Here is a 12,529-nt window from a genome sequence, read left to right on the forward strand (position 1 = left end):
TCAGAAGGATGTCCTCAAGCTGATCAGGCACACCCTATGACCCTCTCCCTCACTTTGCCTTTAAAAATCCTTCCCTGTAAACCAGCGGGGAGTCCGGCTCTTTCGAGCTTGAGCTGCCCATTCTCTTGCTTGGTCCCAGCTGGGTCCCTTGCAATACGCTGTACTTTCCTTCACCACAACCTGGTGTCAGTATATTCGCTTTCCGCACGTGGGAGAGCAGCTCCAAGTTTGGTTCGGTTACATACTTACATTTATTTTCTTATAATATTTTTACTTTCACTTAGATTCTGATTTTCTTTTCTTTCATTTTTTTTTTAAGTGTGGCTGAAAGGAGTTATAGCTAGTTTGACAAGAATTTGCATAACCCTGGGTATACCATGGCTACTTGTTTTAAATGTGAATATCATCCATTGGAAAATAGGGTTGAACATCATTCCTTAAAGAACATGTAGTCCATCTCCTTACTTTTATCAGAACTTGAAATACAGAGAGTAATTTGTCTAGCCACATATCCATTTAGCTAAGTCTATAACCTAGGCCTCCTTGATTCCAGTACAGTGCTTTCTATTTCAATAAATGACTCTTTATTTTGAACAGCCAATATAAGAAAGTGGCCTGAGGCAGGAGAGGATTAGGCAAGGCAATGTGTCTCCTTTTTCTAATCTTTAGTCTCAGTTCCCAGCCTAAAGGAAAAGCACCAAAGAAACAGCCCCAATGGTACAGTCTGCAAGTTTCCTTGCTCTAGGAACATTCTTCTTCAAATCTATTTGATTGCAATTCACAATAAGAAATACATTTTAATTCACAACATAGGACACACACATCCTCCCCTATAACTGAAACAAAAGTTTCACAAAGCAGTTCTTGCCCTTACTATACATGTACTCTGATCTTTTATATTCTATTCCATTCTAGCCTAGTTCATTACAAAATTTTGAAAAACTCTGCTCTTGAAAATAATAGACATGTTTCAACCTGCTGACAAACTCCGAAGTTACTAGGTTCGCTGAAACTGTGTCATTCACAGAATAATAAATTTCACTCATATATATTTGAACTACAAGTACAATATCTCAGATTTCAGAACAGAACCCATAGAATCTTCTCATTGGAATACCAGTTCATTACAATATGATGGATTCTAAGACTCATTGTTTTCCACATTTTAACATCTCTGAGTTCAGGATGTGTCTTTAAAAAATCAGTGGCTTCGTAAAGTTTAATTGTCAGTATTTCTCTTCTTTCTTGGGTAACATGAAATAATGGTGAGTCTTAAAGTCCATGATTCCTTAGAGTTTCTATGAAATATCTTAGTAATAAGGATTATATAGGCCAAACTCTATTCCTTATTCATTTCAAAGTATCCAACGGATCAGAATGCTTTTTGACATCTTGTTAACATAACGTAATGAGGTGATGAAAACTACTTAAGAAAAAAACCTTAGGGCTGGGCTAGAAGGAAAAATGAATTACAAAAGGAATTTAGAGATGGCTTTCTCATGGAGCCTTCACTGTTAGCAGGGTTTGATTAAGATCTTCCTGGTTTTCTACTTCTTATTTCTGTATTGTTACTGTCTTTCAATGACTAGCATTTTACTTTTTTCTCTCACTCATAGGGTTGAGGGAGAGTTCCCCGGACCATGGTTAAAAAGGAAGGCAGAAGGTTACATCCGAAAATTAAGGTACTAAAAAAAAAAAAATTAGATTTTATTTTAAAAATGTAACGAATCGCCAAATTCATGTGTATTTGTTCACACTGATACCAACACAACACATTGTAAAACTTAATGACTATGAAATTGGCAGGAAGGATCCCGAACATGACTAGGAACCAAAATAAATTTGCTAGGCTATTTTCATCCCAGCGTGAAGAAAATGTACCACCTTTTCCTCAAAAAAGCCAAAAAACAAACAAACAAAACCCTCAAAAGAAACGAAAAAAACCTCTAATGAAGAAAACAGTACATTAAATGCCACGATTAATGTGCTATTAGAAATAGGGACAAGTGGTTACTGCTTTTCAAGCCAGACACCACGACGCCCTCTTCCCCTGTCTGGCTGAAACTTTAGGCAAGCCCCAGGCTGGGGAGGCGGGCCTCACGCCCGGCCTCACCGAGGGCGTGGGGTCCCGAGCCCTACCCGGAGCTCTATCGTGCTGTCTCCTCAGATTAGGCAGGCCTTGTACGACGGGTCCCGAAGGCCTCGCCTCAGCAGGCGCGGGGCGGGCGCGGCGGGTTCGCCTCCCGAGACCGCCCTCAAGGGTGCGGAGGCGGTTTGACGGCTGCAAGACTCCAGAACCAGGTGTTGACAATTGCTCCCGCGCGGCTGACGCCCGCCCCGCAGGGGAGGAGTCTCCGCCACCGCCTCCGCGCGTCGTCACGTGGGGTGTGGCCTGAGCCCGCTAGCCGAGGGGCGGGGCCGGGAAGGGAGGGCTCTCGAATGTGAAGGATCTTGGCGGCTCTGGATGCCCAGAGAGGCGGCGACGCGGTCGATGACAGCATTAGGCCGCGACGCGTTCCCGGCTGGGCGGTGGTGGTAGCGGCAGCCCGGGCGGCTGCAGCCTTAGCTTTCGTCGCGGCAGAGGCCGCCGCTGATAGCCGGCTGAGGGAGGGAAGGTGGGGGCCCGCCCCGCCCTGGACCAGGGGGCCGGAGTTTCCGCCCCCTTCGCGGGTCCTGCCTCCGCGGCGGCGAGACCGCGCCCTTGGTCTGGGCTCGCGCCCCAGCTGCCGCCGGCGACTGCAGCCGAGAGAAGTTAGGGTCCGACTGGACGCGTGCAGGGCCCCAGAAGAACCGGCCTCTGGCGCCCCGCCTCTCCGGGGCTCCGCACCGGTGAGTGTCGCGCCCGCCCCTCAGTTGGGGGGCGGTGGGATCGCACCCCTGCGGGCGACTGCACCCTGATCCTCACGTTCTGAGTTCGGGCCGGCGGGGACTCCGGGCACCCCGCTCCGGGGAGTTTCTCTTTGGCTCCTTTGTCCCCTTTTGAAGTGGGAAATTCCAAAGGCTGGCGAGGATGGAGTGTTTTGGGGCCCACCGTCGGTGCGTCTGTAGCCTTACAAAGCCGCGGCAGGGGCAGGGGGCCGCTGCGAGCTTTTGGATCGCCCTGAGTGTCTGCCTCCTCCTGAAGTTTGGGCTGGCGGCGGGGGTCTCGCCGGAAGCCCCCGTGCCCTGGAGAGCTGGCGCTTTGTCACTTGCGGTTTAGGCGAGGCTCCCTTTCCTGTGACAGCCCCAGAGGAGGCTGTGCCACGCACCGCAGACCGCACCCGCCCTGCAGAGCCGAGTGGCACGATGTTGTTCCTATTAACCTCAGTTCCTCTGGCCTTCTCGTAGTGTAGGAGGAAGGCGGAGCTTTTGTTGTACTTTTAAATTTAATATTTGTTTCTCAGCCCTTTCTCAAGAATGGAATCAGGTTCCATGTTGCTTCACAAAGAGCGTGCTTTTGGTTCATTGAGCCACCCACTCCAGACCCGCCGAGGCGAAGCAACAGTATTTGCAGATTTTCCATTCACGAAAGTCATTTAACGCTCTTAGGAGAGACATCTGCGTTAGGGAACATACCCAATTTCATTTTATCTAAATGCCGCCTGAAATAATAGGTAATTTGGGCTCCTAAACAGATGGGGAAAACGTATCTAGCTGATGATATAAGAATATTCACTTTAAGTGAATAATTTAGTGAAGTTTTTGTCTATTTGACACAAAGACAAATGATTTCTAAGTAGTATTAGAATGCACTGTGTATGTTTACTAGTTTTTGTTAACTTCTCCTTAAATTTAGCCTCAAATTAGTGCCACTTTAGGTCTTTTCAAATAATCATTTGGAAGTTTTTCGCCTCCTTTAGTATCCAAGTAGAGCAAGGATTGGGGAGGAGCATCGGTGAAAATTAGCTTGTTAGGTTTTCTCCGTCCATACCATCCGGTGCCATCTAAACTTGATCATGCTGATAGACAATGGTCAATTTCTACGCTTGCTAGAGCTTGTTTTGCAATGAAATTATTAACATGTTAGCGTTGTGAAACAGGTTGAGGAAGGAGGAGTAAGGGCATGCAGTTCGCCTGCTATTAAAAGTACAACTGATTTCAAGTAATTGTTCCCCCATTTTTGACAGCGACTATGTATGGAATGACTACAATATGCCTGTTCAGAGTAATGGGAAAGGGAATAGCTGAAACATAAGAACTACCTTTTAGGTCTTTAATTATGGAACTTAAGTTGTTGCGGTCAAATTCCATGTGAACCGTTTGAGCCACGATACAGTGTACACAGATGCTTAGAAGTGCCTGTTTAATTAAACATGGTCATTGTTTATTTCTCTTTCATTGAATCGTGTTTATTGTATCTGCGATCTGTGAAAAGATGCTGCTACATTTTTTTCAGTTAGAATGTTATATTTTAGAGGCAATCAAATATGTTTCTTACAAATCATTTATGGCACCTATAAATTTGGCAATATCTGATTTCTAGGTTCACTTTTGAATTGCAAAACCTTAAAATACACTTTGGGGATAAATATACAATTCTGTGTAGTGAAATTATCTTTTGAGTTTTGATTTAAGAAAAAGGTGATAGAATTATGAACTGACAAAATCTGCATTACAAATGATCTTTCTTTTTAAAGGACAAATTGCATAATTTTTTTAACTAGTGAATGTTCTTAGTATATTTAAACTTGGTTTACACACAATTCTTTAAGAGCATGTTGCTTGAGTTGAAGCATGAGTGACAAAATAAGGAATTGATACTTAGATGTAGTTTTCTAATATTATTTTGAAAAATCCTTATCCTAATAGTAATACCTGAAGTGTTATATTTTAATGTTTATATTATAAACTCTAAAGCTGTGCACACTTACAGCAATGCTTTTGGAGCAGTGGGGGATTCAAAAGTGGAAGACATAGGTCCTACCTTATTCTTATGACTATGACCTACAAATAATATATAAATACAACTTGAATTAAAAAGCCTCTGAATACTTCATTAATGAAGATGGCTGCATACAGGGAGATTGAAATACAGTTTTCTTGTGGGTGAGACACAGGAAGAGATGTCTGAACTAATGTGTGAAGATTTCATGTCAGTATTTTCTTTCAGGAAACCCCTGAAAGATTTCAGATCTATCCTTGCACCTTGGTCACCACCCCCTCATATATCTGCTCAAAAGGCATGAAGGTGAAGGTCTCATCTGGAACACATAATAGAAGGGATTTTTCCTTCTTGAGAAATGTTATCAAGTTTGCAAGGAGAGTGTTTTCTTCAGAGACCTTGTAGGAAAGGAATCCTTGTCCTGAGGCATCATACTCTTCTACCCTTTGTTATTTTTACTTTTGTTTAAGTTGGAAACAATGTAAGCGCTCCATGATAGCAAGGACCTTGTCTGTTTTGCTCACCATTGACTCTCCAAATGCTTAGTAGTTATTGAATGAAAAAGTGTGGTTCCAGATATATGACTGGAGAACCAAGAGGAGTTTGTGGTAATGTAGTCCAAATTAGATACAGACAGTGAGGTGACAACGTTGGCTTGCGAGGAGGGTAGCAGGTCATTTAATCTGGGGAACGTTCTTGGGAGAGGCCATTCTTCAGTTAGGTCTTGTTGAAAGCTGTCTATCTGAAGATAAGCAGGTGTTCTAAGAGTAGTAGACAGCATGAACCGAAGCATTTAAATTGGACTGGGTAGTCACGTCAGATTAAGCACAGTGAGTCTTTTTTGGTAACATTATGAAGAATTTTTCTTCTTCCCTCACAGCTGTTGCCTCTCCCAGGTGAAAAGATTCCCACACTTTAAAAGAGCCAAAATTTAGAGTGCCTGAGTTTTGGAAGTGACAATGTTACAGGGAAAGCAAGAGCATTGAACTGGATGTGAGAAAATTTGAATTGGATTTCGGATGGCATCTTATACAAGCATCCTTAGGCAAATCACTGGGTCTTAGTTTTCTCATTTGTGAAAGGAGGATAGTAATCCTCATCCCATCCCATTGTTGGGAGAATGAAATTACATAATATATGTGAAAATGCCCATCTCAATGTCTTAAAACATAGAAGTCAATAAACATTAAATTATTTAAAACTTTTTTTTTTGTCTTTAGATCTTTAAAAGATGTTTTGGTACATTTATCACAAATACTAATACCTACTTGACCTTTGCTTTGATTCATGGTATTACCTTTAAATTTATCAGTATCAAAATTTTAGACCCTTAGTTTTCTTTCAGTGAGGCATAATGTTTTCTGATAGAAATGAGGCTTAATTTTGTTACTTCTTAATGTTACAAACTGCAGGGAATGCTAGATGCCTCAAATTTGTAAAGCTTTAAGGGATATGTGTAGCTGAAAAGATCTGAGCCTTTAGGCTTCTCTGTAGAATTTGTTTTTGAAGAAATTATACTTGCCTGTCATGTGATCTCTGTTCATTGTGAAAAAGCAGGACAGTTTCCTGCTATTAAGGAAAAAAAATACCAAAAATATCTTCCATATGTTTTTAGTGATCTGAGTTGACTGTAAAGCAGTCATGTAGAATTGCTACCTGCTGTGCTTTATTTTAGAATTCAGTATTTTTTGAGCAGGCAGATAGACTTCTGCATCATTTCTTTTCTCAGCTTTTTGTCCAAGTAGTTATTTGTTCTTTTATGAATCTCAAAATTTCATTATTCTTTGTGAACTCTTTGTACTACTTAAATCCACGGAGCCGTCTGTTCTTTGTATAGTATTTGGAAGGGAATTTTATTATAAAAAGACTAAAAAGAGCCGTGAATCTTCAGATGATAAGCCAGTTACCTGCCATCTTCCGTATTTACAAAGGACTGAAAAAAAAGAAATGGATTTTGAGCTTGAAGACTCTTTTCAGATAAAAAGAAGAAATTTTTTGATTTGGAGTTGTCAAAAACATGATAGATTCAAAGAGAGATTGATAGCCTGAAGGGATCTTAGTAGGAGTAGTTGGTAATAATAATAATAATAATAATAATAATAACAGTAATAATAACATATATGTTGACTGCTAACCATATATCAGGTGCTTGACATGTGTACCTGACATTGAGCCCCCAAATCAGGCTATTTTCTTGTCCGTTTTTTAAAACCTCATGCACTGAAAGGTTAAGTAGTAGTAGGCCGTGGAAGTGGGGTTTGAACTAAACCTGAGTCACAGGGGAGGCTAAGTAGCAGGTGGTGGAGCTTACCAAAAGGATTTGAATTCAAGGTTTAACCTGACCTTTGACTTCAGAACCTGCACTTTTAACCATTGTATTGCACTGCATTGTGTAGTTTATTTGCAGTTGCCTCTTGTGACAGGTTTTGACCTTTATGATCTTTTCCAGTCTATTTTGACTTTATGATTTGATCAAAATACAATTTGTAATAAGATGGCATATAGCCTTGATTTTTTTTACATTTCACATGTATTTGACTGACATCCTGTTTTTTACTTAGTAGACTGAATAATTCTTTATTGTTCTTTCAGTTACCGTTTTCTTACTAAGGAATTCCAGACTAACCTGGAACTTTAAGAACATAGTAGATACAGTATTTTAAGGTGACTTGTTACATTTTTAAAATTAAAACTGTTTTTTTCAAAGAGTAAGACTGATGTACAGATTTGGTATGGATGGTTTTAATGGACGATATTTGAGAGTCACAAATATATATAATTGAAATTTATCCTATTGAAATTTCCACCATTAAAGTAACTTGTTTTTTGGCCGCCAAATGCCACTATTAGCAGGAGTAGTTTATCAGATTACATAGCTTCTTACGAGCAAGGCTCAGGCTCTTGTGAACATTATGGAATCTGTGTAGGTACATTTTGATGAGGTGAGAGTATGGTGTATTTGGAGAGAGAGCAGTTCAGTCAAAGTAAATCCATTAGTGGATAAGAGTAATGCAGTGGGAACCTTGGACTAGAGGACGTGTGCATTGTTCAAGCCCAGAGTAGGATAAAGGACTTCTGAAGAGGAGCTTTGCTTACTGTATAATTTTACCTGTTGTTTTGACTATAATGACATTTAAGATCAGCAATCCAGAACTAAGGAACAGTGCTGTGCATCATAGTAGGGAGTTTGTAATAGTTCCTAGGCTGTTTTCCAAAATGTGGATTCATTGACCGAAGGACTCTCTGACTACCTATTCTTTTGGAAATCTGGAGATGTAGAAGAGCACCAGCCCTGGAGCCAGACTGCCCAAATTTGGAACCTGCCCAGCCACTCAGCTGGCTTGTTGCCATGCACGCGGCCCTGTGCTGACATGGGATGACTGCAGAGGGAGAAAGTGGTGTTTTAGGCGAAGTGAGGCCCAGAGATGCACCTTGTGAGTTTCATGTGGTTCTTTGGTGGTATTAAAGAGATCTGGAAGTTCTTGCATAATCTGAGTGAAGGAAATAGAAGTTAACAGAGTGAGAGCCAGCCAGCAAGCCTGTCATGAGGCTGCTGTTGTGAGGGGAGGGACCATGCAGTACAGTGTGGGGAGAGCAGCTGTGGAAGGTTCAGCTCAACGCCCACCAAAATTTGTGCTCCCCTGCTGTAGTACAGTTAACCCTGGGACGTGGCTCCTCAACTGGGAACATATTTCTCAGTCATTCTCTCCTTTCTCCTCATCCTCCTTCCCTGCAGCTAGGTGGGGTCACATGACTGGCTTCACCAGTGGAATGTGAATGGAAATGAGGTGGTGTCGCTTTTGAGTTGTGGTGGGAGAAAAGCAGCTGTCTTTCTCCACTTTCTCTTTTCCAGCCCAAGAGCCAGATGCAGAGGCTGGGGTTCTTTGGGTGTGTGGGAGAGCCAGGGATTGGGAGATCTCTAGTCCCTAAATTACCATGTGGAAGAAAGCTGTGCACCTGTGCAAACAGGAGCGCTCATGATGGACAGTAATTTTAATGAGACATTTTAATGTGTGAAGTTACTGAAAATTTGAGGTTTATTTACTAAGCAGCCAGTGTTGCCTTAACCATGGGCTGCATGGGCTGCATAGAAGAGATAATTGAGGCCCTAAGAATATCCATACCAGCAGGAGCTGAGGTGGGGCCAAGTTCAGAGATCCACTGGGTGCTGTTCCAACATACTGATCTGCGTATGATACCATTATGACCCTATCAAACCTCCGAGGCCCATGAGGACCCAGAGGGCAGTCCATGGGTCTACATTCAGACGAGTCATAACATTCCCTGTGCCCACGAAAGCTTTCCTCTGTGTCCAGGGTTTCTCTAACTTGGCTCTCTTTACAGTTTGGGCTGGATGATTCTTTGTTGTGGTGGGGGCTGCCCTGTGCGTTGTAGACTGTAGAGCAGCATCCCTCCCCATTACCCATTAGATGTCAGTAGCATCTCCCCTAATTGTATGACTCAAAATATCTCTGGACATTGCCAAATGTCCCCTGGGGGGGAAAATCAACCCCAGCAGAGAACCACTGCCTTAAAAACTGAGTTACCCTGAAAGAAATTATTTTAAACTGAAAGAAACTTATCTTTAATCAAAGGACTTTTTCTCCTCTTAGAAGATGAGTAGAATTCATGGGGGAGGTTTATGAATATGCAACAGAGGAAGCTATTTTTTTGTGTGTGTGAAACACTAGTTTCTATTGAATGTTGATCTACATGTCTGTTAATTTATCAGCTTAGAGATTGTCTGGATTTTCTATTTTTTCTTTTGTTCTTTCCTTTTCCTTCTGAACTGGTGGCTATACTCCTTGCCTAGCTAAACATATTTCCTCCATCGTCCCAACCCCAGCTGTCATGCCCGTATGTCTATAGGTTCTCTCTAAATGATGAAAACCAGTAGTTTTGATATTATGACTATGTGAATATTATTTAATGCTAGGCCAGGTAGTATGATTATGATTTCTCTTCCACAGATCCTATTAAGCAGACCTTGGGGCACTTGAAGAAAAATTCCTTGATACCATCAAGGTTCAGTGGATTTTATTTTATTTATTTTATCAGTTGCTTAAAATCTAGCCATTGAATTAAAAACAATGGGCATGACTTCCCGTTTTCTTGGTGTTTCTAATGGCCCCCCTTTTTTGTACTGTATGCTTTTATCATAGTCTCCCCACCCACTAACCCCTACCCCTCCCAGCTCTTCAGCATACTGTCTGTTGTACTGTGTTCCTTATTTATTTATCTGGAGTTGCCTGTAATTCTGCTTCAACTTGGACTAGTTGCCTTTTAGGTCTCTTTCTGAAACTTCCTTTCACTGTCCTCTTGAATTGGATCTATTCTATTATAGATCTTCTTCTTTTTTTTTTACTAAATTTATTTGATCTTTTTTCTGGAGTACATCTTCAAGTAACTTCCCAAAAAAGTTGTTTTGAGAGGCAAATTTTCGGAATTATTCTATGTACAGAAATGTCTTCATTTTGTTCTCATATTTGACTGATAGTTTGGGTGCAGTGTTGTAGGTTGTACATAATTTTCCTTTGGAACTCTGAAAGCATTGCTTGGTTGTCTGCCACCTTCCAGGGATGCTGATTAGAAGTCATATGTCATCTAATTTACTATCTTTTTAAGGTGATTTGTTCTTCCTTCTGTCTGAAAACTTTTAGGATCTTCTCTTTTATCTTTGTGCTACAAAGTCATAATGAGGTATACAAGTTATTTTTGTTTTGTTTTGGTTATTTTTTCTGGGTACTCAGTTGCCCTTATTCTTGAATCAGATTCTTCAACTCTAAGAAATTTTCTTCTGTCTTTGATGTTTTCCTCTCTTCATTTTCTTGTTTGCTTGTCCATTCTTTAAAAGGGGGCAAATGTTTTCTCTCTGGTCAGTGAGACTGATCCTCATCTCATTTTTACTGTAATATTTTGTGATTCTCTTTGCTCTGTGGTCAGGGTTTTTTTTCCCCCCTAGGTTTTTGACTGATTTTTTGAGGAGGGTGGTAATCTATGAATTTTCTTGTTCTCTTTTTCTACCATTCTTTTCTTGTTTTATGTTGTAATACTGTGTTTAGTCTCAGAATATGGAAAGTAGATTTTTAAAAGATATTTGTGTCTCCTTAATTATTTCCTTTTCCTTTCTGGTCAGTTTTTGTAATCTTTTTTTTTTTTTTTTCATGCTTTGTTTTTCTTGTATGCCTGGTGATGTTTGGTTGTTTTCCCTGTTTAGGTTTTACCTTGGAGTAAGAATTTTGGGCACAGCACTTTGGGGGCAGGATAGTATAGGATAGGGCCCATCTACTGGCAAACATTTTAGGGTAAGGGCGGGGAGCCTGCTTCCAGGCTGTGGGCCCTCTAAATGCCAGATAAGGAGGGTTTATTACTCTGTACCAGCATCCCCGCTTCGCTGTCCCTAGACAGTTATTCACTGTCTTTAGAGAAAAGCTGACTGTCTTTTTGCCTGGGAGTAAATGCCAGTTGTTTAGGTGCTCCTTGGAGGTGGGAGATGGGAAATGTAGTTGTCCCTTGTACAGTTTGTCAAGTAATGTATCATTCTCCTGTTTTTAGCCCCACTATTTATTCCCATCATTTGCTGAACCATTTACTTTGCAATCATGCCTCTCTGGGGTTCTGTTAGAATTGAACTGGTTCCCAGCCTTTTGCATCACTCTTAAAGGGTATAATGAGGTTGTGGCTTCCTGTGCTTGCTGTATCGATTAACCTTACATCTACTTTCATCTTTCAGAAATTTGTTGATTTCCCTCTCTACTCTATCCCCACTTTTAATTTCTTTGTTCTTATGGTTTCATTTTTTTCCTGTATGAATTGCTTTTATTTCAGTGGGATATCTGGAATAACTGGAGGGAGATTTTATGTTCAGTCTCTTATCTTTTATTGGAGACCTTTCCTAGCTTTTTAAATAGAAGATACAGAACTATTGAACTTTATTGTTGTTGTTGTTAATATAGGTTTATTCATAGAAATTGTAATCATGTTATTGTGTTGAAATACAGTGATATTTCTTCACTGTTGATTTGTGTAGGTGTTTGTACCTTTATGCTAGTTGGTCCTAAAATTTGTAATCTTTTTGAATTCTTGTTTGCTTCCTAGTTTTTCTGTTTTCTTTTCTGTTGTCACCTACCCCAACTTGTACATCTTGTTACGATTCTCTTGCCATTTCTACTTTGTTACTTGGAAACTAAATGAGACCGTTTCGAATTGTGCATAAAATAGTGACTTTGTTCCAGAGAATGGTATATCAGCTGTAAGCCCAGGCTCTTGTGATCTTTTCATTGTTCATTACTTATTTTCTGTTTCTCAGTTGTGTCCAGGCAGGTGAGGTGTTGCTCTTTTTCATTTACTTCTCTGCCTTAATTGTTACAGCTACTTTGGTTCCTTAGTTATTGATGTTTTTCTTTATTACTTTTCCTTCTCTTTTACATGATTATCTTTGGTACTTTAAATGTTGAGCTTAGATTGCCTTGCTGGTTTATTGAAGGCCTTAATTTTCATCTCTTTCTTTCATTTTATACCCAAAATAATTTCCCAGCATTGTTTTACATTTTATGTACCTTATTCTCTTTTTTATTTCCCAGCCTCCTTTCCTGAATCTTCAGCTAAATTGATGGATTGTAATATATCCTGGGCAAGCAAATTTAAATTAATCTGTTTCTCCTCTCT

The 12,529-nt window shown here is 40.6% G+C and overlaps 1 protein-coding gene across 11 annotated transcripts in view; it reads left to right on the plus strand.

Annotated features, from left to right (window-relative positions):
• The first annotated feature begins 1,184 nt into the window (after positions 1-1,184).
• OSBPL8 (oxysterol binding protein like 8) overlaps positions 1,185-12,529 on the plus strand; it is a 133,182-nt gene continuing 121,837 nt past the window's right edge. For 4 of the 11 annotated variants that reach the window (XM_072973358.1, XM_072973359.1, XM_072973360.1 and 1 more), the window contains exons 1-3: positions 1,185-1,265; positions 1,617-1,682; positions 5,742-5,854. In XM_072973358.1, the coding sequence (XP_072829459.1) occupies positions 5,853-5,854 (2 nt within the window). In that variant the 5' untranslated portion in view covers positions 1,185-1,265; positions 1,617-1,682; positions 5,742-5,852. Of the gene's footprint in view, positions 1,266-1,616; positions 1,683-2,432; positions 2,830-5,741; positions 5,855-12,529 lie in introns of those variants that run through there. The other 7 variants (XM_031683310.2, XM_031683311.2, XM_072973364.1 and 4 more) reach the window with 4 other exon arrangements.

Source organism: Vicugna pacos, chromosome 12 (assembly GCF_048564905.1).
Source record: "Vicugna pacos chromosome 12, VicPac4, whole genome shotgun sequence".
NCBI classification, from domain to species: Eukaryota; Metazoa; Chordata; class Mammalia; order Artiodactyla; family Camelidae; genus Vicugna; species Vicugna pacos.